General features: G+C 39.2%; 1 protein-coding gene across 3 annotated transcripts in view; it reads left to right on the forward strand.

The window, feature by feature from the left end:
* DLGAP2 (DLG associated protein 2) overlaps window positions 1–27,442 on the forward strand; it is a 491,075-nt gene that overhangs the window by 448,331 nt on the left and 15,302 nt on the right. For all 3 annotated transcript variants that reach the window (XM_052809696.1, XM_052809697.1, XM_052809699.1), the window contains 3 exons: window positions 10,128–10,477; window positions 21,278–21,363; window positions 22,602–23,017. In XM_052809696.1, coding sequence (XP_052665656.1) covers window positions 10,128–10,477; window positions 21,278–21,363; window positions 22,602–23,017 — 852 coding nt within the window. The remainder of the gene's footprint in view (window positions 1–10,127; window positions 10,478–21,277; window positions 21,364–22,601; window positions 23,018–27,442) is intronic.

Here is a 27,442-nt window from a genome sequence, read left to right on the forward strand (position 1 = left end):
ATTACCTGTACCATTACCAATCTCAAAAGTGCACTCTGAGACTGTGTCCGGACCTGTAGCTCTCTGTGGATTAAAAGAATGATTTAAAGGTATTAAATTCTCTTTAATTAAAATATTTTGCAATCATTTAAATTTTTTAATGTAGGACCATTATCATAATACACTGTTAAAATTATTCCATTGTGCAACACTTCCTTAAGATTAACTGAGGAAACTGGTTTTCTTGTCCTATTCAGTTTGGAATTCCTTACTGTAAGTTAACGAAAATCACAAGCTGCACATAGTTACTGTAAGAACGAGAATAGAAAATGTACAAACAAAACCAATGATAAGCCTACATAATATGTCTGTGAGTGGGTTTAGGAGGCTGATGGAAATTATTTGACTTAGGTGATAAGGGTATGTGGGAGGTTGTAGTGGTTTCAGCCCAGCCGGTAACAAAGGACCACGCAGCCGCTCGCTCACTCCTCCCGCCCCCCTCCGGTGGGATAGGGAGGAGACGGAGGAGAGAAAAGGAAAAAAACTGGAACCTCGAGGGTTGAGACAAGGGCAGTTTACTGGGACAACACAAAAAAAAGTTACAACAACAACAACGGTACTAATGAAAGAATATACAAAAAGAGTGATGCACGGCGCAACTGCTCACCACCCGGAACCCGACGCTCCGCCACCGAAAGTCGAGAGCCCTCCCCCCGGCCCGCTCCCCATTTATATACTGAGCATGATGGCACCTGGTATGGAATAGCTCCTTGGCTAGTTCAGGTCGGCTGCCCCGGCTATGCCCCCCCCCCCCCCCCCAGGTTCCTGTAAAAATTAACTCTTTCCCAGCTGAACCCAGGACAGAGGTCAAGAAGAGATTTTTTTAAGTACAGAATTACAGCAATATTGGATTGATTCTACCGAAAAACATTTTCAAATTTTCTGTTTTATTTCAATGTGAAAAGAGTAGCCCAGTAAGAGTGACTCTTAGCTTTTGGAGCTCTTATTTCTCTTTGTCTCTTACCGTTTTGATGATGTGACAAATGCAATCTGTGTTCCTGCAAAGCCGCACATACATTCTGTAAATGAAATAGAGCATAGTCAAAGGTACATTTTTCTTTCCTGCAACCAAAAAACTGAGGTGGTGTTTTTTAATGTAACTTCAGTATTTTAGAGGCACATAGGATCTGTTCAGAAGAGCAAAACAGCTGTCAGCTCTTTGCCTTGCCATCTACAGGATGCTGGTTAGGCTATAATTTCTTGCTAATTAACAGAGCTAAAATAGAACCCTTTGTAACTAGTCCATCAGCAATCCATGAGGTTTGTGTTGCCCACATCTCTTTTAACTTTGGCAAAGGCTTACAGTTTCTGATCTTGATGTCTTGTTTGATTTGCATTTCTGTTTTGAGACTAACATTAATTACACTGTCAAAACAGATTTTATCGTTTACGTAACATGGCCTGCCTACAGACCTAAGTTTCCTCAATATAGAGGTAACAACTTACGCACCAAATGACTTGATTACAGCAATTCCTTTTATACTCTTCTCCTCCTGGGAGACTGTAGTGTGTACTTAGACCCCAGCTTTTTCCAAATTTAGTGGTCACATTCCCACATAATTGTTAGTTTCCTGTACAAAATGAGATAGATCTGCAGAACTTAAGCCTAGAAGGATCTACTCTGAATACTGAGTCTAACCTGATGCACACACAGATATTTTTTAGAAAAAACAACTCAGCCAGTAATTTTGCCTTACTCCAGTAAATTCTGATTGAGGTTATGTGTCATGCTAATGATTTCAGTCTTTTTTCACAAGTGCTATATAGATTATGTTTAGCAGAGAGATGTCAAAAACAGATGCTGCTTAAAAAATAGCATTTTTTATGGGACTCATATGACAGCAGTGTCTCAGTGACATGCTATTTCAAAAAAACTCTTTTAAAAAGTTGTATGTAAAAGGCACAAATCTTGCCTATGTCAATAATATGTTATGATAATGGTCCAGATCCTGAGTTTGTGTGACTTGGTCTGATTCCACTGACTTCAATATCAACAACTTCAGTGGGATTAACAGCATGGTCTAGTCCAGTGCCTAAAACTGTGCAATCAATTTAAAAACTACGGAAATACAGAGGGTTTGCTTTTAATACTTTTGTGGAGCTGCGAAGGGACCTTGGGCCAAACTATTGCTAGCTGCTATGTAGGAGCTCCAGCAGAAAGGCTCAAGGAGCAGGAAATTAGGACTCGGTCATTAATGCAGGCAAATTCCACGCAGGCTTGCTTTAACAACCAGCTCACAGGGGATGTGAAGCAGAGGAGATGAAGGAGATGAAGCTCCCACCTTTCCAATGAACACAGGTAACAAGAAGACAGGAGAGGTTATGTCCCGGTGCATACCAGAGTCCTACCAGTGCTGTCACAGGGACAGAGCTTTTGGCTGGAGTTTCTCTCACCCCTTTAGGCATCTCAAAAGTAGATGTCCTGATCTGAGCTGGTTGTCCTTGATTCTCTTGACGGTTGATGGAGAAAAGTAGGCACCTGTGTAGGATGATTCATTTCCTGGTAAAATAAGCATCTAAGATGGGTGAGAATTGCCCACAGAATTGCTTATTTTTCTCCCAGTAATTCTAAAAGAGATCAGACAACTACCTTAGACTTGGATGACTGTTTTTTAAGTGACTAATGTGAGGTGAGATGGATTCCCATGTATAGATCTCAAATACTGTCTTGAAGGTATGATATAATTCACTGTTACTAAAAGACCTTACTTAAAAAACTGGCAGAGGATAAATGCAGCGTTTTGCCCCCATGGACTATGGCAACATGAGACTATCAATTAACATCTGACTTTAAGGTGTAACAAACATCCAGGTTTACCTAAACATAATACATATAAAATGACCCATCAGGAAAAGGGGTTAAGAAGTTATAGATACCTACCACCCAGACAATGCTTTGGGTTATGAAGTTTAAATAAAATGCAGCCCATCATATAAACTGTGCTGATAAAACTCATTTGGGTGTAAGCAGTCTTTCCAAGAAAATCTCACACAAAAAAACCACTGTGAATATATCACTGTTTCTTACTGCTTAATGTGGAAAGCAAGAAGGAGGGTTCTTTTCATGGATATCCAAGCTCAAAAAGATTCTCTCTCTACTGAGAAACTGCCTGGTCCCTTTACTGGCTAAGATTCATTGGGGAAGGCTGAATGAAAAAAGGGAAGATGCAGGAAGATAGGTTAATAGCTAAAGTATCTCTCTGATTGTGTTTGAGGGAAATCGATCCAAGATTCGATTAAAATAATTAACTTAATTTAAAACAAAATTCTGTCTTGAATTTCAAGCACAGTATGACTGGTTTTAATGACTATTTTTCAAGGTTTGAATATCATTACAGTTCAAAAAACTGCTCTCATTACCTTACAAATGGAGAAAGCCCTCAGAAATGACAGCATCTTTCACTAGCAGAGCAGCAAGCAAAGGTGTGGACCTATCCAGGGAGCAGCAAAGAAAAGGGCTGGAGGAGCCGGGACTGTATGAGAATGTGATGTGTATTCCTCACCTGCCCTACACTCACATACAGCTAATGTTTCAATTTAAGTGCAAAGTAGGTGTGTTTGAGAAGTACTTTGAAGGACTTGCATTTACATTCAGTTAGCACTGCCTATGGTCAGGTAATGGAGCAAAACATTTTTTTTCTGTGCAGAGCCTGAGCACATACTACTCCAGTATTGAAAAGAAAAAGTAGACCCCAAATCACCAGTGTACGTCTTTGAGGTGGCCACTGATGGCACACACCGAAAACAGCAGATTGGATCCAAACAGAGTAATTTACCTTAACCTTTTCCCCTCATTCTAGCTGATCACTTTTTCTTAATTGAGTAGCCAGAGGCTACACATGTCAAATCTAAGCATTTCTAAATCATCTTGTTATGAATGAACTTTAAAGGTATTACTGATCCAGGAAGGAAACCCCTTTCTAACATTTCAGAATTTTACTTTAGGAAAAGCCAGATTTGCTTTGTAAAAATTAAACTGGCCTGTTTGACGCTACAGTCTCCTTTTAATTATGTTTGGCACTGGAGACCAGAGTATAATGGAAGTTGGCAAGAGGCATATATAAAAAGATGTGTCCAACATCCTGTCTTTTAAATAGGGACTTGTATTCTTATTTTTGACATCCATGGCTTGCTAGAAAAATCATCAGAGTTCATTCTTTTTGTGGGTCTTTTAGTGGCTGAGATTTTTTTTCTCAAAAGTCCTCTTTCATTTCTTAATGGTCTTTTAATGTCCATCGTTCTTTGTTTTGAGAAGTAACTTATGCATCCATCCATACATTTTTATTTTAAGAGTAGCTCAGAGGTCCTGATGACCATGATGGAGCATAGTGAAGAGATTTCAGGGCATTTCAAGGACAGCCACGTTAGCTGGGACCGTAAAAACCCTTGGCTAGAACAGTTTTCATGATGGTCAAAAGACTATACCAATAACTGAGTACCCTTTTTATACAGGACTGGATTTAATTGTGGCCTTTCATTATGAGAAGGTCTCTTTTTCCTCTTCTGAAATGGTTTCAGGGTTAGCATTCACCATGCCTGTGCAAAGCGGAAGATCGAGCGTCAGCGTGGGAGTCTGCACCGTGTTTCTCTCGGTCCTGTGGTCCCTCAGAGAAGCCCTGCCTGCCTGCGGCAACATGCCCCCGGGAGCTCTGCCTCCAGGGCAGCTCCATGCTCCCTGCAGAGTCATTATCCTCCTTCTGAATAAACCTCCTTACAAAATGGAAAATCCAGTTTACTCCTGCTGTGTGTCATAAGGGACAACTGTTGCCTTTAATTGATGGTGCTTCCATGTAAATTCATCATCCAGTTAACTTCTTTGTGATCTCAGCCTAAGTAATGTTATTTTGACTAAGTGCTTAGTGGGTATATTGATTTGTGAAAACCCCTCAGGTGACTCTATCTTGCAAATGGACCAACAGCAGTGATTTATTAAAAGGCTGCCTTTTGCAAGGTGTTCTGAATGTCACCTACGGCCACTGATATTCCATCAAATATATCACATCTCTCCTTCTGCCTTTTGTCTTGTGAATCTCTATGGACAACCTGAAGTTATACCTAAATTGAATTATTTTAGTCATTTTATTTCTAGGACAAACTGTGTTGGCCCTGCAGTATGGGCAGAGTAACTGACATTTCTATGGCTGTAGCAACAGTAACCTTAAGCAAGTTTAGTCAAATGCAGTGTAGATTAAGAGGGATATTCTTCCAGGCATATCAATTAAATAAAAAAAAATCCTGTTAGTTATGAATTATCAGGAAACTTTCCTTGGATTTCTATTGTGTGTGTTCAAACCATCAAATTGCCAGTTCTCCAGTGCTGGGATTGTCTTCCTGGTTACTCTGCAGTATTGCCATAATGCCTGATGACACTCTGGTTCTGACTGGTGCTTCCCAGCCAGGATCACAAAGCACATAAGAGAAATTAATGCGGTTTATGGAACGGGTCACTTGTAGCCACCTCTGGGCCAATTCAGCCCTGATAGGCCATCTTGTATATGTGGGGGTCATCTGGCAGTTAAGGTGTCAAATGTAAGTAAGTAAGTCATGTGTTAGGAGAAGATAACTGGAGCTGGCATAAATGGGCACTGCAGTCTTTACATAAAGGCAATGATCCTTACAAAACCAAATTGATGTGTTACACTTTTTCCTACCCGAGTGACAAATTAATGCATGTTATGCTGCATTGCTACCTACTCCTTTCTCCTAAACAATTTATACCTGGTTTTCATCATTGTTTAGTCTAGCCCACTATGAAGCACAGGACCATTTTGTCTTCTCTCCATTTCTTGAACAATGTCCTTCCTTAAAGGAAAATCCAGTGGAGCCAATTGCACATGTTTATGTTGAAGTGGGGCAAGTACCTGAATAGTTAATACTTTGATCCAAATGGAAGTCTGAAATACCCATACAGTTTAGGATTAGAACAGGTTTTTACCACTTTTATAATTTTTGGTTGATGATCGTAAGCTAACAGATGGAGAGAGACTATATCTTATAAGCACAAAAAAATGTTTTTCCTGCTTTATTAAAAAAGGCAAAAAATATATTCAGCTTTCTATATTAAGATAGCCTTTGAATACAACTGGAAGGAAAATTTTAGCTTCTTTTTCATAATTCCTTCTGTGTTTAATTTAAACATTAAAAAGATATATTACCACTTGTGCCATCTACTTTCTTTTTCTTTGCATTTCAGAGCAGCTATAGATTTTACAAGTTGATTAACAGCATGGCAGAAGGCTGTTGCTTTTACTTTGCTTGAGTCTCATTGCTCAGCAGCAGGACTGGTGCAAGAAATAATCAGGAGGGCCCAGCACACTAAAACTACTCCAAAAACTAAAGAAATCAGAAATCTTTGGTCATCTTCTGTGAGCCACAGAAACAACAGAACATTCTGCAGGATTGATGTTTTATAGGTCAAAACACAAACCATATCTCTGATTTTGCTGAAGCCCACAACTTAAATCAGTCTAAAGTCGTACTGGATGGAGTTACTTGGGCACTGTCCTTGGCCAGCACTGGGTACCCAGCACCAGCCCTCCCCGCCAGGACGGCAAAACCTACCTACCACAGCTCTGGAGTTTGTAGAATGATGGATCAAAAAATGGGGAAGATATGAAGCAGCGCTGAGGAGGTTTTACATGCTTACTTTGAGCTAATAACCACTAAGGCCAATAAAATTTGTAAAGCAGCAAATGATGCAAAGCTGACAGGAGCTCCTGTCCATTAGCATAAGAAGGGGATCATAAATGAAAAGGAAGTTCATTTTCTGTTAGAAAAAGGCAATGTTTCTTCCCCTATATAATACGTGGTATGTACGACTGCTAGGGCCGAGAATTAGACAGGATTGATAGAAAAAGACATTACTGCTGATAACAGGAACATTCACAGATGTAATAATTAATGGAAAAAAAATTTGAAAGTGACATAAAATTTCCTGGTTCAGACCTTAAGCCAATACTTATCTATCAGAGACCTAAGCATGAACAGTAAACTAGGGATTACAGGGTTCCTTTTCTCATTTAACAAGCCCCTAATCTATTATGTAGTGATCTCTTAAGTCAACAACACATACCAAGTTTATCTAAGACAAGTCTTGGTCACATTATTCATCTAAGTTATCCCATTTACTTCACTAGAACCGCTTGAGTGATTAAAGCAAATAGAATTGGGTGGCAAGATTTGCCTCACAAATTCACGCCTCCATCCTCTTACCTGATTTTCTTACAGTCTCCAATTAGTCCCAGATTTCTGTGGCTCTGAAACTGTTGTTCCAGATATGAACTCATTAACTGTGTAGAGATGGATTTTTTTATTCCCTGCTCAATATTTGATCTCTGTGACTGTAGCTTAGAAGTTAATCGGATTTCTTCCTGCCATATTTCACTGTATATATGTAGCCAGTTTCTCACAAACTTTCAGTCTTTCTCCTGTTTTCTTCTCCTTGTTGAACATCTGTGGTTTTTTTAATTCCTGTTCAGAGCTCATGATCAAATGCTTGCCAGCATACTGCAGTAACTGTAATACTTGGTGGCTTTAAGACATGTCACTCCACCGAAACAATCAGACATTTCCAGAATAAAATAGTCAATCCTAGGGAAAAAAAAAAAAGAAAAAAAAAAAAAAGCAAGTGACTGTTTTGGTTTTGCCACAAGGAGAATTTTTCGGTTTTAGAAATGTAAATGAAGATTAAGTTAGCTATGAAGGGTTGCAACAGAAGTTTAACATTTATATTCATTAGACCGAGAACTGATCTGCTGCCTGAGTAGTAGGGATATACTTGCTTGTGATGTTTCATTATCACATTTACCATATGTTTCATTATTCACTGCTATTCTTTTGCGGGAAGACAGACGGTAAAAAACAGTAAATTAGTTATAACAGTGATAACCTGTCTTATGTTACAGGTAAAAATAGCTTCCTCTTCTGGATTTCACTCACCCTGTTTCACCCTATTATCTCTATTTCTAATGTTTCCCAGCACTTTGAACACTTGCATCTACATTTGCAGGGCGAAAGGTGGGGGAGCAGTATTATGGCAACTCCCTTAGTGGAAACATTCCCTGGAGCCACTGCTTGAGCTTATAAGACACTGTCTTAATTTCCAAGCTTTGCAGCCTCTCCCTTCTTTCATGAACTTTCTGTATTCCCTAAAGCATCTGAAAAATGTTGGGTTTTCCTTTCTTCTTAACTGCTGGTTACAAAACTGACAGGAGATAAGATTGGTGATAGGACAACAAAACAGCACTTCAAAAAAAGCACACAGTCTCAGAATCTGAAGAGCGTGTTTCCACATGTTTCACTCTGTTAGAGCAATTTAGCTCAGAGCAAGACTCTCCTTAAATCTCTACCAAAATTGAGCGGCATCAGTAGTAATTCAAAACGTGCTTCAAATGAAGGTTTTCACTTTCTAGCTCTGCCTCACTTTCTTTTATTTATGATCACCCTTTTATTTATGATTACCAAAAATCAAAATTTAACAGTAGTTTTTTCTCTGGGCTCACTTTTCCCATAGGCTAGCCTGGCGGTACAGGCTCAGCAGTCCCAGGTATGAGCAAATTCCTAAACTGGTCTCTTCTCTCCAGAGAGCTGCAACATAACCTCATATCAAAAAGCACGATGGGAGAGGCCCTCTTTCTGACTTTATTGCTCATCAGCCCATATTTGTATAATGGGAAGAGGAACTCTTGTAGGATCCTTTTTGGACTCAAGTAACCCCAATTCCAAGGTTTCCTGAGTCACTGTTGCAATGTCCAATGCATTGAACAACACCAGAAAAAGGCAAACCATTCTCCTGGTCTTTCCATGTATGCATTATGCTATTTCTGCATTATTGATATGGGAAAACACAATAATTTTCTTTATCTTCCTGCAACTATACAAGAAATGAATTGGACTTGATTTTCCTGTACAGGAGTACGGAAAGCTATATTATGATGCATTTTTGTATCAGTTGCTAATTTTATGAATTATGATGATATGTGCTTTGGGGAAAAAAACAGTTCCATAACAGAAATACTCTTATTAGTACCTAAAAAGTATAGTTGGCTTAGACAATTAGAAAATTCAGCTGTGTGATATTAATGACTAAATATCTATCTCTATGAAATTTCTAAAATTTTGTAAGGAAGCAGTATGGGCACAATTCTGCATCTGTAGAGCTTTCTTGCGTGTTTTACTCAGCCTTTTGCTGCAATACAGAATCTATGTTAAACCAGCCTCAGACCTGCTCTGCTCATCAGACTGAAACTCTTAGTTCTGCTTATGTATATCCAGTTCTCCCAGTGTTTTAGACCCATTTTTACATTTATATTTCCATATTCTCTGCATTTAAGTATATCCTCCTTCAGTGTGTGTTCTAAGGATTTAAGGTTTACTGCAGGATAATAGATAAAAAGTCAGTGCTTTTGGTATTACTTGTAGTTTTTGCTTGTTGTCCAAGTATCTAGTAGCTTTGCATATATTGTAACAGTTTTTGAGTGCCTGGAATTTCCTTTTATTCACTGTATTGTGGATATTTTAAAACATATGCTTCTTGTGTAAGTAGCCAGTCTTGCCTAATTCCAGCCAGTACAACCTGGAAGTATTTTTAAAGGTTAACGTGTGGCATACTGTAAAGTAGAAGTTTCTGAATAATATTTTGTTCCAGTATATTGATGCTACTTTCTTAATACACTGAGAGCCCACAGTTCAGATGATAACAAGAGAAAAAAAAAAATCTTCCTTTATTTCTCTTATCAGCTTTACCCCATGTGGAAACAACCTCAGAAGCCCCAGTGTGTACCTACCCAGCACAAGTCTCAACACACACAAATCCTCACTAACCCTCTTTCATCTTCACCGTAATCTGGGACTCCGATTTCCACCCCTTGCTTCCTGGTTGAAACAAAATGTTGCTGTGGATACCCATCTGACTCTGAGAGACACTTTCAGCTAATAGTGAGGTTCACAAAGAGCGCTATGTTGCACCATCTTCATTAGCATAATCTTAATGTTAAGGTGATTTCTGTTGTGAAGTTGCCATCAGATTAATCTTGATTTCTGTTTCTCTTTTTTTTCTCTCTTTTTTTTTTTTTAAATTCTTTCCGTAGCTGTAACTTACACCAGTTACAAAAAAACACCACCACCAGTACCCCCTCGTACCACTTCCAAGCCACTGATCTCAGTCACAGCACAGAGCAGCACAGAATCCACCCAGGACGCATATCACGACAGCAGGACTCAGAGGATTTCCCCGTGGCCGCAGGACGGGCGAGGGATGTACAACTCCACCGACAGTTTGGACAGTAACAAGGCCATGAATCTCGCCTTGGAAACCGCGGCTGCGCAACGCCACGCGTCCGAGAGCCAGAGCACCTCGATACGAACCAGCGACAAGGCCATTTTAGTGACAAAAGCAGAGGAGTTTCTTAAGAGTCGACGTTCCTCTATAGGGATCCAGGTAGCCTATCATTAACATCTGCTCTGTGATGAATTGCTTGCCTTCTTTCTGTAAATAGCATAGAATGAGTCATTCAGCTTCACTGGCTCTAATAATCTAACAAACAACCCCTGGCTGCTTAGCGTTAATTGTAATTCACATCATGGCAACGTGGCTGTGCAGAAAAGTCTTCGGCTAATATGCTGTACCTGGAAGAAAATGAATGAATAAATCTCTAGGGAGGTTCCCTGTCATTAACACTTGATATGAAAATTATACTGCAGAGCTACAGGTGAACAGCATGTTCATCTCCTTCCCTCCATGAATTCACAGTCCTTTTTATAGAATTACACCAGCTTTAAAATGCTTGACTATTTTTTCCATTATCTTTCTCTTTTGACCTTGGAAAATGTGTAATGCTGCTGGATCTTCAAGTTATTCGACCTAAAAAAGCCCCCTCCCCCACCCTTATTTTTAGTTGTGCTGGGAAGAAAGTACCAAGGAAGAGAAAGAAATGTGCTGGTGTAGATACAGCATAATTATAGATGGCGAGTAATGAAATAACGTTAATAAGCACAGACTTTGAGCATTCCTCCATTTTTCCACAAAAAAATGGAATGCTTATTTTGCCTGACAAAATGTCTGTCAGGCTGTGGAAACCTCAGTTACGTTGTGTTGTTTCAGGTGAATGAAATAAGATGATTCCAAATACAAATTCTGAACTCTATTCCTTCTACTAAATGGGAAGCTCTATAGATAGCAATGGCCATTTGTTTAAATCTCTAGGAAATAGCAAGTACTAATAAAAATTGGAAAGTTGAACTTGCAAAGAATGCAAAGCCCTTTGAGACACAGGAGTAGAGGAAAATTTAGGCTTCTGTTCTGCTGTTACTTAGACACATATATAATTTTTAAGTATGCGAATATTCCCTTTTACATCACTAGGTTCACTTCTGTTCTTAAAAATCTCTCCTCTGGCCAGACCAACTATAGAGGAAATGCCATGTATTTTGGCATAGTTACAGGTATCGTGGAGACAGCAACATAGAGCTTGAGAAGGTAATAGTCCGTGTAACAAAGCCCAGTGAGTGACTGTTCTTCTGCTAGGAAGTGTATTATTTTCTTTTAAAAGTAGCAATTCCATTTCCATTAATTTCAAAATACAATCAGAGAAAAGTATTTGGGTTAAGCATGTCACAGCTACTGATTTAACTTCGCTGTTTAACATCTTAGCGTGGTATAATTTTGCTGTTCCACAATGTATTAGACTAATGGGAAGGCATAGGCTTTGCCAGCAAGCTGCTTGTCCATTTCTCGACATAAAAGTATTTGCTTCTGCTTCTTTAGATGCAGAAGAGTAGAATGTAATTTAACAGCAATGGTAAAATATTCAGATGGCTACTTTTCAAATGTTTTACAAAGTAATTAGTGTATCCTAAATTGTTCAGAGAAGGGGCTTAGCAGATAACGGTAGAAAGCTCAAAGGAGCAGCAAGTAATTTTTGGTACCTTTTAGCCCCTAACCTGAAAGTTACTCTTCAGAAAGGAATAGTATCTAGTGTTGTTCTTATCTTTTCTTTACAGCAGCTGTGCACAGTGGTATTTAACAATGTTAGTGTCTTGCTTCAGTCAGTCCTGGTATTTCAGCAATTAATTCTGAAACTTTGATTACATCACTTGATCCTGTTTCTTACTGCAGGTGATGACCAGTACTTTTCACTGGGCTCTGACCCTTCTTGGTATCTGGTGTGTTTAATAATATGTGTTTATAATCCACAAAAACATCTGTGCAATGATTTCCATGGAGGCAGCGGATCTTCTGTAGGAACTTGTCATGTGATGCTTGGCCCATAATAGTGGTCCTCAAGTGTACACACTGAAAAAGGCAAATACTGTTTGCAACAGCAGGTCTTGGAAGGATGAGCTGTTTATTATCTTTTGAGAAGTACAAACTGCTCGGTTGTACCATTTGGCATTAGATAAGGTTGAAACTGCAAAATTACCCTCAACACAGTATCCTGAGAGCACATTTTAGTTGTTTGTGGTTTTTTCTGCAGTAAGTTTCAAACTTCACATTAGTGTGAAAAATACCTTCCTGCAGCATTTCTAAGCTGAAAATGGATTTTCTTGTATTTCTGTTGCCAGGTTTATAAGGAATAAAAACAGAGGGTGGAATATTCTTATTGCAAACTACATAAATAGTAATTTATGCCCCCAAAATACAGTCAAAGTATTTAAGACTTCTGCATCAAAGCACCTTAGAAAAGGATGGGTTTTATTTGCATATTTCCTTGATTGACTAAATGACTTGTTTTCTCATTAGCATGCCATGCCAGGGTAATGCATTGAATTTGCATTTATTTGCATTAATTAATTTGCTATCAGGATGGTTAATTTGTGCATTTTTTTAATGTTCCATTCCTTTAACACATTGGCGTGAGAATGCTTGCCAACAGAGCTTCATACAGGAGCAGAGAGGCTCAAAGATAAAGAAAGACCAGCAATGCTTCTGCATGTGGAACTAGTGTGGACCCAGCCTAGGGCTCCCATGTCTTTGAGTAAACATGATTTGTGTAGCGTACATGTAAAGAATAGAATTCCTTTTTAAAAGTTCTGGCGTACCAGGCACGTGCCATAGGATTGGTATTCTCATGCACAGGGAGCCCGAGCTCTTAGGGGAGCATCGGACTTACTATGAAGAGCAGTAGCACCCCGTCTGCAGGGACAGAGAACAGCACAGATATGGTAACCCATCTCACGGTATGTTAGCCCTGTCTCAGATGGGAATTTTGAACAAAAAAAGCTTCAGAAACAAGGCTTTTCCAGAAATAGCTGTTGGGTGGGTTGGGTTTTTTTCACTGTCATATTTAAATCAAGAGGAATATTGTCAGATGTATCGGTAGGCACTGGAAAAAAATGTTGATTCCTAAATTCAAAAAAATTGCAAAATACTGATTCTGAGATTAAAAATTTAGTCAGCATTCATAAGAATATATATATATATATAAGATTAAAAGTTCAGTAATACAGTAATGTAGCTACTAAGCTATAGTCTTCATGTCTGTCTTCTATCATGGCGGAAGAAGACTAATCAAAGTATTTGGATTAAATGGAGGGTAGAGATTGTCTAGAGTAAAACAACCACTAAGTCAAGAACAAGGTTATTGCTAATATATTTTCAGGGATCTTCCTTGCTCTTTTACACATCCTTGTATATATGCGAATGATTAACATTCAAAAACTGCTCTAGTTGTAAACCATTTCGTATTAAAAGCATTTGGATTGTAAAATACATGAGAAAACATGTCAAGAAGTTGCTCCTTATTTATTTCAAGCATTTCAAAACATGCAGTCCTTTGTTTCCTCTCTATTTAAAAGACATCAAGGCATCTCAAAATGAACAGAAACCCCGGAATTAGAAGAGATGGAAACAAATGTTGTAAGTGTGGAGGCTGATTCATGAGGGTATTTTTGGAGAAGAGCACTAATTGTAGCATAGAGAAGGGACTCTGTCATCTTCATTTGTTGTCAGGAGAGCATGCTTCAAAATATCTCGGGTTTTTTTAATCTCCAGAATCTTCATTAAACAAATAGTTCTTATAAATCAAAAGCTGTATTCAGGAGGATTAGTGCAATAACTCACCTGCTTAATTTTTTGTGTCAAAAGGGGATCTTCTGCATAATATTTATGTATATATTTAATTAAATTATTAACATCGTATTGTAAAAACTTTGTTCAAGAAACGCTGCAGTCTCAAACTGGAATTTCCCTTTAAGGCAAAGCATTTTGTGCCCACATGGCATACTCTACTTGGATGAGCATTTACATTTTCTTTGTATAGTTTAGGTTATACCATCCTTGTCAGTGGTCTACTTCAGTGTATCCATAGCAATCAAAAGAAATATTCACAGTGATTACACTGGTCTTTGGATCATAAGTGATCCAAAGTTTTAGAGGTAAGCATTGTTCGTTCTCCTCTTAAAATCACTGTCAGACTCGGCTTTTGTGAGAGAAGCGTGTGAAGTCCTTGGTCTGCAGAAGTCAGTGAAAGTTTTGATAACGCTTCCATGGTACAGAGGCTATAACCTGCCCTTTAGAGTTGAGAGCCAGAGAAAGAGAGATGAATCAGAATTCACAGGCTTAGCTGGTTGGCAGAGTTCCCAGCCAGTGCTTGCATTTTGACCTCCTCACTTGTCAAAAAGCTTAGCAGTTGGAATTGTAGTTAAAACAAAGATATGGTTCTTTTAAAGCCATCTAATTTTTACTCTTTTCACAAATTACTCTTGCTCCTTTTCTTAACTGCCATCTAACATAACGGACCGTTCAAAGGGGAAGACACAGATTGCTGCCTTGCAGAATATTTGTTGGCTCAGAACAATTTGACACTTCACATTAAATGCACCAAAAAAGTTATGAGCAACCACTGCTGTGTGCATTATTTTGGTGTTGCTATCTCACGTTAGCTTGACACGAATCCTGTTTCTAAACTCTGGCATGCATTTTTAGCAAAAAGTGCTTTCTTAAAAGACCAGCAGAAGTTTTCAACCCGTAGTAGGATATTCTTGTGGTAATTAGCACTTAGTGTGCCACATAACATATTTGAGTAGTCCAGATGTTCTGTAGGGAAGTAGTGGAGTAACAAGATGGTGCCCTGTGGTGAGGCACAAAAAATCATTCAAGCATAAAAGTATAGGTTTAGTTTGGTGGGTTTCTAAAAATTATTTTGAAAGAGTATATGTTTTTTGGCTGATAAAATATTCCATCAGTTAAGGAAAGCAGTAGCAGTTAGTACTGTAGTTTTATTTGAAGTATTTTTGCTACTTTGAAGTCACTGCATACAAGTGAGATCTCCCTGTACCTAAGAATGGTTATCTGCATTCACAATTACATGTACTTGATCTAGTGTCAAATGTAGTGTTTTCTTCCCTTTTTTACTCGTTATCACTGAGAAGCCTATGCAAGAGAGGAAAGGTGAATTATTTCCCTTCCTGTGCATCATCAGAGAGATTATTAAATTCTAATTATAGAACAAATCGGTTCCAGCAGTGAAAACCCATTGAGGGCAGTGAAGTTGCATGGGGAGAGATAATGTGGCCTGAAGGACTCTTATTACTGATGCTTACGAGAAAGAAGCGAAAGACACCAGGTTAAAATCTGTTTTCCTATGCATTGAATATATTAACTTCAAGCCTCCCTTAGAGACAGTATGCATAGAAGCTTAGACTGGAATTTTTAGGACACTACAACATTATGTTGCAGTGCTTATGTTTAAGAGCAGAATAATACTTTAATACAGAAATAAAGGTTGCTTTTAAATGGTTAAAATTATCAGCTAAAAAAGCTTAGTAAATACTTGGAAGGAATAATTTAGTCAGTTCATGCATCCTTTTCTAGAATGAGTGCCTATAAACAAACCAAGATTGATTATAACAAGCAAGCTATTTGCAATAATGATTTGCATTTATTAAAATAATTTTGTGTAAGTATAATTTACTTGTGGATCATTAATTACCAAGTCAATGCCAGTATCTGATACTTAGTTTTCAAATTTTGAGCTGGATCGGTCAGCAGTGACTGATCACAGAGAGGATTCATAGTATTGTCTGTTCCTTGTATTGGCAGCAAAAAATGCAGAGGGGAGTGTTATGCCTTTGTGAAAGGTAAGACAAATAAGGTAGAAATAATCTCAGAATGCACCATTACATTTAGTATTAACATTATAAGCCTTATAGGCATACTATAAGCCCGTAAAACAACATTTTTCGTGGCATAAAGTGCCAAATTTTTAAAGAAGTTTTAGTTCTTTGTTTGCAAGGAGAGAGGACGATGACCTGCTATATTAGATCTACTCCGCTTCTTTCTTCTGCTTTTGGTCAGTGTCTGGCTATTTTTTTGTTTCCTCTTCTGTGTGAGACTCTCTCATAACCAGATAGACATATAATTTGTCATATTATTTTGCTTTACTGAGATTGTGGGCCAATTTGCAAATATTAAGGCTTTTAGAAGTCATGCAAGTATTAAAACAATAATGAATCATGGAGAATAACAACAGATTTATTAAGACTTATTTAAGCTTCAGGAGCCACACAATCAAACTGAACATATTACTTTTTCTCCTCTGCTCATTTGAATCTAGCCTGGCCAATCTGATTAAATCCAAAGAGTTTCTTGCTGTCTTCTGGCAGGAGTCTTTATAATACCTGTCATTCAGAAATGCAATTTATTTGTTCATTTGTTTCTTTGTGAGTGCAAATCATTTTGTTATTTCCCACTTTTAGTTGTGTTGTCATTTGCCTCCATTTTCCAGATCTATTTTTTTGTTGGTTGTTACAATATTTGCAATCCTAGATTGCGCACACACACACAAAAATTGGCATTCTCCTGCTGTTACAAGGCACAGTGAGGAAATGAAAGCATTAAAATATGAAGGCAATCATCAGGTCATTTAGTCAGTGTCAGCCTTGGCAAGCTGGAGCGAAGGATAATTTGGCAAGACTTTATATTTAGAGGTAACTAATGTCATTTTTATTTTGATACCTGGGCCATCATTTTCCTGATAATTTTGTTTTGAATAAAATTTTAGAGCAAATTACTTCATTTATGCCTGCATTTATTGCATATTGGGTAAATTATTCAGGATATACTTCTAGGTGAAATACCAATAAGAAAGCACTTGAAAGCAGGTAGATGAAAAAGACTTCTCGATGTGTTGCATCAGTTGAAAGATATCAGCCCATCCAAAATATAAAAGGGAAATCTACCTCCACACATAAGAAACAATTCAGAAGAAGACATGCTATCTGTGACTAAACCAAACAATGTAGCTGGCAAAAACAGATATGCTTTTGATACGCAATATGGAAGAAAAGTGTGTGTTGCCAGTCTGCCTGCTTTGTTCCAACAACATTAATTGGCCAAACTGATGTTCTCCATAGGGACCTTTCCTTTTTTATAGCTTTAGACCATCATGTTTCCAACAGCCCTATGTGTGAGCTGCTGAGACATCCTCATGGAAGGCAAAAATCTCTTCTCTGTCCATTGACCATTGCTCACCTCCACAGTGTTACTAGCTGTATGTTAGCCCAGCAAGTACGATACCATTGACCTTCCTTAGCCTATTCCCATGTCTAGCAATCTGGCCTCCACTTCATCCCCCAGGACTCATTCAGTAGGTTCCAAGGAGGATAGGATGTAGAAATGGCCATCCTAAGGATATCACTCTATGAGAGAAGTGCGGTGCTTTAGAAGGAACTGAAGGCAAAGACTGACACGTGGGAAGATGTCAGCTTGGCTTCTTTTGTCTGGCTTCGGCTCAGGTCTGGTCTGGCACACAATGTCCTGTCCCTCCATGCTGAGCCATGTGAGTGAGCAGAAGGCCCTGATGAATCCTGTGTTCTCATCTGCTCAGCTTCGTCAGCCTGGCCAAGCACAAACCTCTTTGCCCTTGTCAAACCTTCAGGCTTGTAATGCTGTGGAGCCTATGCCTGCATCACTGACACCATCATCTGCAGCTGCAGTTCATCTGAACAAGTTCAAGGATCTTGATCAACAGTCCCACAGGTGAAAGTAATGATGTTGCTCCTTTCCTTGGACCCAGTCCAATAGAATTGTAGAACACAATAGAATCATAGAATGGTTTGGGTTGGAAGGGACCTTAAAGATCATCTAGTTCCAATGCCCATGGGAACTATGTCCCATGGGCAGGGACACCTTCCACTAGACCAGGTTGCTCAAAGCCCCATCCAACCTGGCCTGAACACTTCCAGGGAGGGGACATCCACAACTTCTCTGGGCAACCTGTTCCAGTGTCTCACCACCTTCACGGTAAAGAATTTCTTCCTAATATCTAACCTAAATCTACCCTCTCTCAGTTTAAAACCATTACCCCTTGTCCTACCACTATATTCCCTAATAAAGAGTCCCTCCCCATCTTTTCTGTAGGCCCTCTTGGAAAATGCATGAAACCGAGTGTTCCCATAACCTGACATCAGCACTACCAGATATCTGACTATCTTTGCTAAGTCTGTAAGGCCACGATGAAATCCACTAATATTCCCTGGTAATTACCTGTCTCCTGCCTGTTCACTACCAAGACAATAGACTGGAAATGCTCAGGAGATCAGATTTCCTATACCACTATCACCTACTACCTGCATCTTCTGAACATAGGAAGAAATCATGATTTTGAGATCATGGTCTTAAGCATCCCTCCAGTGTCACTTTCCAAACTACCAAGTGCTTTCTGTTCTTTAATAACAGAAATGAGAGTCTCCTTTGTAACTCGCTTCCTCCAACAAGTGCTTTATAGTGACTCTATCTGAGATCAAGATAACTTCTCTGGCTTTTTCACAGGTGTTACATGATATATCAGATATGGCTTGGAAGGCCATGGTCTGCAACTTCAACAAGATCTTCCAATTTTCTTACCTCCAGTAGGAGACGAAATCCCTAGTTGAAGACATTCCCTTTGATGGCACTATTTATTGTAGTTTAAACTCAGTAAGTTCCTAAATTATGTGTTTCAATTCTGACTCTGGTTGCTTTGGGGATGAAGCCCAGTACCATAGCTCTTAGCACAGTTTAGACTTCCTGACCACTCCAGATGTTGCTATGGATTTCAACATCAAAAGACTTCCTCCAGAAAATGTTTCCCCACCTTGGACATCATCTTCCTGCTAGCACTCATACAGGCACACCCAAGAGCCGCAGTCTAAGCATTTTGTGTTATCTGCTATTATTCACTACCTACCATCTGTTCTCCCCTTGAGAATAAGTTGACTTTGCTTTTCAAAACATGTCTATGCATATTTGCCTGAGCTCTCATCACTGTAGTCAAGTGTAACTTGCCTCTCTGCTCCCCCCCAACAGGCTAGATGAGTATCTCATTCTTGGCCCAGTTAATTGATTTCTGCTCACCTGTCTCTAATGAAGATGTTTTATATGCAGCTTTTCTCACATCCCCAAAAGGGCTAGGTGAGTGCCTGGTCCCTCACTTAGACTTGAACTTATTATTCAAGGCTCTTTTGGACCCTTCTGTGCTATAAATAAGGGTGTCTTTCCTGATAGATCTCTCTTGCGCTAAGAAACTGGACCTTATGGCTGTTCTACTTATAGCAATGTTCTTTCAGGAGAGGGTGACCTCCAAGTACAGCTTAAGCTTCTCACCCATGTTGCAGCCAAGACCCACCTTAACTAGGAAACCAGCTTGCCTGTTTTTTGGTTGGTTGTTGTGGGGATTTTTTTCCCCAAGCTGCCTACCTCTGTGGTTGAGGCTTTTTTTCACTGCCAACGTCAAGAGGGATCTTTCTTTTTATACTGACAACACCAAATCCTGGAGACTGTTACCAAGTCTGATATCTTAGTTCTCTCAATGCGCTGCCCGTCCAAGTGAATATAGCCAGCTTCCATGCAACTGCCAAGGTGGAAAGAGACAGCAGCGCACGCTTTCCCTAGACCTGATGCAGAATAAGTGGAATTACTGGGAAATGTGTCTTTCCTGACAGTTGCCACACTGATATCTGGAGCTTTTGGCAAACCTGTGCCTGATGCTACACCGTACAGTTCAAGCATGCCATTAACATTTACTAAAGGGTTCCTGCACTAGCTGTTTTCATGAACTTCTCCAAGACCCACGCCCAGGTAAATATGAATGTGTACTGATTACTGGCTGGAATTCCCTTCCGTACAAATGTACATGGAGCTATGGCTTGACGATGGAAAAAGAAGTTACCAGCAACTGGCTTCTTCAAGAAGTATAGTCCACATGTACATTCACTTCCCACCCTCCTTCCCCCTTCTCTCTGGATCCTTCCAGAAACCTGGTGGGATCGGGTCTGTACAGCTAAGAGACAACTGTAAAGGCCATTGGGCTCCTTCCAGAGGTGCCTGTGACTGCTGCAAGGGGAAAAGTTATCTTGTCTTCATCATAGGATATATTCTTGGAATTCACACATGGAGTATACATATTGAAAAACTGGTTGCTGATATTGTTTTTTTGGTTTAACAGTGAAAATATCATTCAAAAGGAAAAGCCAGTTCTACTCTTTCTTTTTTCCTAACTCTCCCTTGATTCAGTATAATTTGCATACTGCAGCACTCGCTATGTCTGTGTCAAAGACTTGGGGGTGGTGTGGTGGTGGGGAGTGTTACATAAAATCCCACAGAAACTTGCAAAAGCAATGTGGTCTCAGTTATGAAGAAAACTACTGTGAATATATTTCAATAAGTGTATTTCAGATGGGAATACTATAAAAAGTGCATAAATTACTTGCTTGATATAGCATTTTCAGAACCATGTTATTAAAAAAAGTGACATATGGCATTCTGCTGTATCCTTCACATCATTTAAATGGTTCTGTATTTGTCAATGTAGTTGTCGATAAAATTTCATTGCAGCATTTCTTTTTATCACTTGCAAGTTTATCGGGTTACTTGAGATTTTATTTTATTTTGTAAATCAAGGACTATAATGAGACTGTTTTATAATAATATAAAAAGGGGCTATCCTGCGGATTCCTCATTCTAAGAACAGCTCTTCCAGACCAAGCTTACTCACTGCTTACACTGAACTGAGTAATTGCATCTGCTTACGTTTGAAATAGGGAATTACATAGCAGAACAGAAGTACTTGTGCAAAGCTTTAGAAAACATAGTACCAAAACAACGATACCAGGCTGAACACCTATTTCATTTATTTTACTGTGCCAGGTGTTTCTTAGCAGTAAGAAAGGAAATATATGATTAATTTTGAATGAGTGCAAGTAGAAATAGTGCTGAGTTGTCGGTGCTCACTCTGCAGATGTATCTTTTGTGTTGAATTAGGTGGAAACAGCAACTGATTCTGATACTGAAAGCAGAGGCCTACGGGAATACCACTCTGTTGGAGTACAAGTGGAAGATGAAAAACGGTAATTCAAGCATGTACAAAAATCTGTAGTCTTTCATAACACAACGCACATTTGTAAACAGAGTTAATAACAAACATCTGGCAAGTGCTGCCCCTAAGTAATTCACAAAGCTGAATTTCTTATATGCATGCTGGTCATTTGGTAAAATTTGTAGCGATTACTTAGCAGTTGCTTAATATTTAGTTACCTTCCCGGTTTTTAATTGGAGGGAAGAAAGTGAAAATTTTAAATTGAAGTAGTGGATTAATATAGTTTCATTATTGGCAGAACAAATACAGAGCACTGTATATTGGAATACTCTTCCTTCGATAGGACCCTTTATGCTGATCCAGGTTTTCCCAGTCCATACAGGGGGATATAATGGTTAAGATGCAACCCATGGTACCTTTATCCTGAACTAGAATCAGCTTTTACACTTGTTCAGTCCTCCTCTAGCTTTGTAAAACTGCAGGTCAATGTACTAACCCACAGGTTATCCCTGGCAGGCACTGTCTATTAGGTACTGGACTGGGACCATTATTTCATTTCACGGCAGCTGTCAGACAATATCTGGCCACTAATTGCCTTTTACCATCATTGACTAGAAGTAATCTGAAACGATAGGCTCAGATGTGAAGAGATTTCACAAATAATCTTTGCTTCTCTACCTAACTTTTTAACATAAAGCTTTTCTAAAATGTCATTATTCGGTGCCATATCACAATAGAAAATCAACATTTAATCGCCATCCCATGAGGCCAGTAAAAAATACCATGGTCTTAAACCTGCTGCTACTGTTTTTCTTTTATTAAAGGATTCTCAACAGTCCTAACTTAGCAGATTTTCAGATTTTATATAATTACAATTCTTAGTATTTGAAATTTTTTTATACATGTACTTTACAGACTTCTATCAGGAGATGTAACCCTGAAGTTCTGCTAGCTATTTCCAGTTCATTTAGTAATGAAACATGGTATTTTTTAGTATGAGAATAAATCAATATTTGCTTCCAGCGATAACTTAAATTATTTTCTTTTGTACCTTTGCTCAGATCAATGACGCCACTATGCATTTTGGTTTCCCTCTCTGTTGTTACCCACTGTCTTATTTTAGTCAGATATGCACAAAGAAAAAAAAAGTAACATGAAGTCCAGGGAGAAAACCAGAATCCATTCACTGAGACATTATTCTGTGCCTCTGTATAATCACATATGTATTTATATGGCTTAATCTCTTTTCTTTCTTCCCTCTTCACCAAGACACGGACGATTCAAGCGCTCAAACAGTGTAACAGCAGCTGTCCAGGCTGACCTGGAACTGGAGGGCTTTCCAGGACACATCACCATGGAGGACAAGGGACTTCAGTTTGGCTCGTCATTCCAGCAGCACTCGGAGCCCAGCACGCCCACCCAATACAGCGCAGTGAGAACTGTACGGACACAGGGACTGTTCAGTTACAGAGAAGATTATAGGACCCCAGTTGACACCTCAAACCTTCCACCACCAGAACCCTGGCTAGAGCCAGCCATTGAGACAGTAGAGACTGGTCGAATGTCTCCTTGTCGACGGGACGGATCTTGGTTTATGAAGTTGCTACATACTGAAACTAAGAGAATGGAAGGGTGGTGTAAAGAAATGGAAAGAGAAGCAGAAGAAAATGATCTTTCTGAAGAAAGTAAGAACATTTCAGTATCTTTTCTTATAGATGTCTGCTAAAATAAGAAATCTGTTAGGATAGAGTTGTGGTCTGTAGTTTCTCCTTACTCATTTTGTAGTACCAAAGACACTCTGCAGAACCATTAGATATAAGACCTCTGTCCTGCAACTGACTGTGCAAGTTGGCATTTCCCAGAGTAAGGTTTTGTAGAAGTAGTTGAGGACCCAACTGTAGAGTCAAGCGCAGGATCACAGCCTGGTATTAGATGTGGCTCAAATGGTGCAATAGCTCCGTCCACAGCTCCAACTCTGACACATTCTTCCCACTCACTTCTATGGCTCCAATGCTTGACCCTTTGCCAGAGCATGCAAGGTGGTCCTATGTGAACATCTTTTTGCCATTTTCCTGAAACCTGAGAATTTGCATCTTATTAATGAACAGTCATTTTTTAAATGTTTTCATTCCTTTACAGGCACTTTGGCCTATCATAAAGGGTCTGTTGGAAGAACAGAAAGGAGTAGGCAAGAACAATAGTTAAAGCACTTCTGCAGTTACACCGGCATATGCACTATTAGATAGTTCAGCTGCATGTTCTTGTTACAATTTTGTCAAGAATCATTATTATTCTCTCACATCCTGTGGACAACTTGAAAGGAGTGATGGGATAAAGTGAAAAATAATGTAGACTATTTTGGAACAAGATCCAAGCCAGCACTAATGATAGTAATATATCAAAGTGGTCCTAGCACTCAGTAGCCAGCTCCCTGTGATTCCCTCTGAGGTCAATTATCCTTGTTCTTCAGGCTCAGTTTTATAAATATTTCAATCCCTGCCAATCTGAATTATTGTCTCAGCTGAGATTTTCTCAGATCACAAATTAGTTCATATTAAGTTTTCTTAGTAGCATCTTTTCCAGCACTCTCACAAATCTCACCATCGCCTCTGAATATTCTTTCCTGATCCTCTTCTTTCCCCCTCAATGAGCTCTGCTATGATCTACCCTCAGGTCTTGGGCCAGGCCTGCCTGGTGACTAAAAGGCCAATTTCTATTTATTTCTTGCACTGACCTTTTCAAAAGAAAGAATGTCTACATTTTTACCTCATCATTTTTTATGTTACTGTCATATCTCTCCACTATATTGTGCACAAGTCTGCCAAGTAACAACATAGGATTTGGGGTGGGGAAGAGCATAAGGCTGTTTTTCTTCCTTCAGAGCTTTCTGGAGTGTAGGGTTTTGTCCTTATTTTCATCATGGCAGAGCTGAGCTGAGAATTTTCCCTTTGCACTGATACTGTGAAGACTTTAATACCCTCCTAGGGGCTGTTAAAGTTCGAATAATAAAATATTTTGCTTTGCTTAGCCTGTGTGAGGATTTCCAAGCCTTCTTTCATAATAGTTATTTTTTTTAATACTTTTTACCGTATATGTCTTATTTTTCAATTCCCCAAATCTTTGTACTGCTGAATACTGACATTTCTCTGCCATCATTAAGTATCCCAAAGCACCTGCTTCCAAGGTTGCCTGTTACTGATGTGGGGACGCCAGTGCTTACGATGTGAAGCAGAAGTTCAAAGAGCAAGACTTAAATCTCCTTGGAAAGAGTAAAATTATTGGGGAGCAAAGAGGAGAAACCCATGAGGAGTTAGCCCCTCTACTTTCCCTAGCAGGCCAGCGAGGAGTCTGCAGGCGAGGGCTTGGCTTTTCCTACCTCCTCTCTCTGCAAGCTCTTCCTCGTGCACAGCCCTAATCGAATCTGCAACCACATGAAATGAGCAGTGGAAACATTCTCGCATCAGTACTCCTTTCTCACTCGGAGACATGGATAGGGAGTCAGCGGTGTTATTCTCTGGAATATAAAGCTGTGTACTGTGTTAGGAAAACTTGGAGGAGCTGATTTTAGCTGACTACCCGTTCCCTCCCACCATGTGAAGCTGTGCTCTTGCACTCCAGAAATACTCTGAAACACCTTGCTGCACAGGGAAACGGCAATTAGGAAGATAGTTTTCAGTAAATTGTACAGAGGACATGAAGACAAATTGGACTTCAGTGGTTTTTAATAATATTTGGAGTTTGTGACACCATTTTAACCTGGAACATTTCAGTCAGAAAACAAAACAGAATATCAGGATTCTATGTTTCCCTGTTTGCAGAGTGACTTTACTCTGTAAGAGAAAAAGAAAGAGCAATTCCCTGATACAAAGTTGCTAAAACACAACTGAAACTGACCCTTGAAATCCCCTTTTTAAACTAACCAAAATGGGTTCATTGCTTGTGTTTGGGGGAACGTTTTGACCTCCCTAATAGGTTAGAGAAATTATTATGGAATAGATCTATATAGCGTATGCAAAATCAGATGTTTGTCTTCAGCTGATTGACAAAAGTGACACCCAGACTTCCAATTTTCCATTTTATGTGACTCATTTCAAGAGATCTTCCTCAAATATTTCTAAATTACGTTATTTTTGAAACGGTATCCCTTCAGCTACTATAGCTTACATCAAGTAAAAGGAAGTTATCAAAGAATTCTTTTCTCTGAGGGAATGAGCTTCACAGCATTTTAAAATTTCGGTGTGAAAAATTTTTTTCCTGTTGAGTCTTTGACACATTTTGTATCCCCAGTTTGAGCTATGGAGGTTGAAAGGTATGTATCCACAAGAACTAAAGTTTAATGATATCCCAGCATTAAAGGTATCTTGACATATTTAAGCATTTGGCAGTTCCCTGAAGAAAATACAGGCAAATGGAGGAGCCAGAAAAAAACTGAATATGTTTTTCCATCTTCCAGCAGGAGCTACTATTCCCAAAACACTTCACAGCAAAGTTTGCACTTTCAAACTGTCATTGTTAATGCTGAATCATTTATTTTTGGCCTGGGTATATTAACTGTACCTGAAGACCAAATACAGCTTTGCATCTCATAGGAGAAGGCTGTGTTTATGATACCATTTCTATTTTGTTTTAATCACAAGAAGAGTTAAAATAGAACTGCATTTTAGAAAACGATTTCATTTTCTGCGTTAACACAATAGCCCTGAGATCACAGAAAGCTGTCTGATTGCTGTATTGATTTTTTTCTTTCACTGTAGCTTTTCTCCCATAATGTTGTTTTAAGAACTTCACTCATCAGGTCTTAGAAAACGAGAAGATAATCACTGCAGCAAAAATAACCTCTCTTCACAGAATTTATTTATTTGGTCAGTTGCCACAAATTGTATTTTGGAGTCTCTGCAAAGTTCATATATTGTTCGCGGGGGCAGTTGTTTGCGTTCTCAGTGTTTATTATAACATATATAGATAGGTATATAAAATATATATGTGGCTGTAACTGTTCCCAGGGTAAGTCATCTGATCATTTGCACTAGCAGGGTGCCTTCAAGCAAAGATATGTGTTTCTCAAGGGTGCTGACTGGAATTTCAGTTTTACACCCTGAAAATTGTGTTTGGCTATTACTGGTGTGTAGGTGATGACAAGAAAAACACTCTCAATTGTCACAAAGCTATTGAAGACCAAGAGGGCCAGGACTCTGCCGCCTGCAAGCTCTGTGATGGGAGCAAGGAGACCAGCGCGGGGAGGGGGAGAGCAGGGGAGCCCGGCGGGGAGCCGCAGGCGCTGCCCACAGCTTGCAGGCAAGGTCTGGCAGAGGGAGGCAGAAGACATCCGGGGCTTCCGAATCCCACAGGCTTGGCCACTGGAATATTTCAGTACACAAGTCAAATGGAGAACAGCCACACGGGGTTTACTCTCATATAAAAGTCCTAAGATAGGTGCAAAAAAATTAACTATAGGATAAACTATGCCAGCAAAAAGGTGGTGTCGCTGGTATCTTTTGCATCGTGGTTAGGAGCTCTGCTGGCAGAGCTACATAGTGAAGTGATCTCTAGTGAAAAAAAAAAGGCATTAGAGAGAGCGAGAGCTCAAAATATCACCCTATTCTCCCCTTAGCCCTTCATTCCATGGATCCTTACTAATCCTCTGGCTGGTATTTCCACAGTACTGCAAGGGCTTTACTAACACGGCCGAATAGTAACAGAAAACATAGAGTTAAATCTCCCACACTTTGGAAAAAAAAAAAAAAAACCAGAAACCCTCACAACCAATTTATTTTAGTATATTCATCAATTAATCATCCATAAAAGCTTTCTTAGGTGTTTGACCAAATATGGGTTATCCTTTAACCAAAGAGAAATTACTGACATAATTTCCTAATGCTTTTCACAAACCTATCCTTCAGGAACTATTGAAATTTACATTTGGGATGTTGTGAATGACTACAGAATGTCTTAATTGCCCTGAAACCAGTCTTTAAAGTCAATAAAAGACAGTCCCATAGTGTGGAACCCAAGAATTCCTCCTAGCATTTGTATTGTTCTGCTCAAATTTTCTCCTCTTCGAACTCAGCTCCATTGAGGTAAAAAACAAATTTGGACCGAGTCCCACTTGG

The sequence above is a fragment of the Harpia harpyja genome, chromosome 15 (genome assembly GCF_026419915.1).
Source record: "Harpia harpyja isolate bHarHar1 chromosome 15, bHarHar1 primary haplotype, whole genome shotgun sequence".
Lineage (NCBI taxonomy): Eukaryota > Metazoa > Chordata > Aves > Accipitriformes > Accipitridae > Harpia > Harpia harpyja.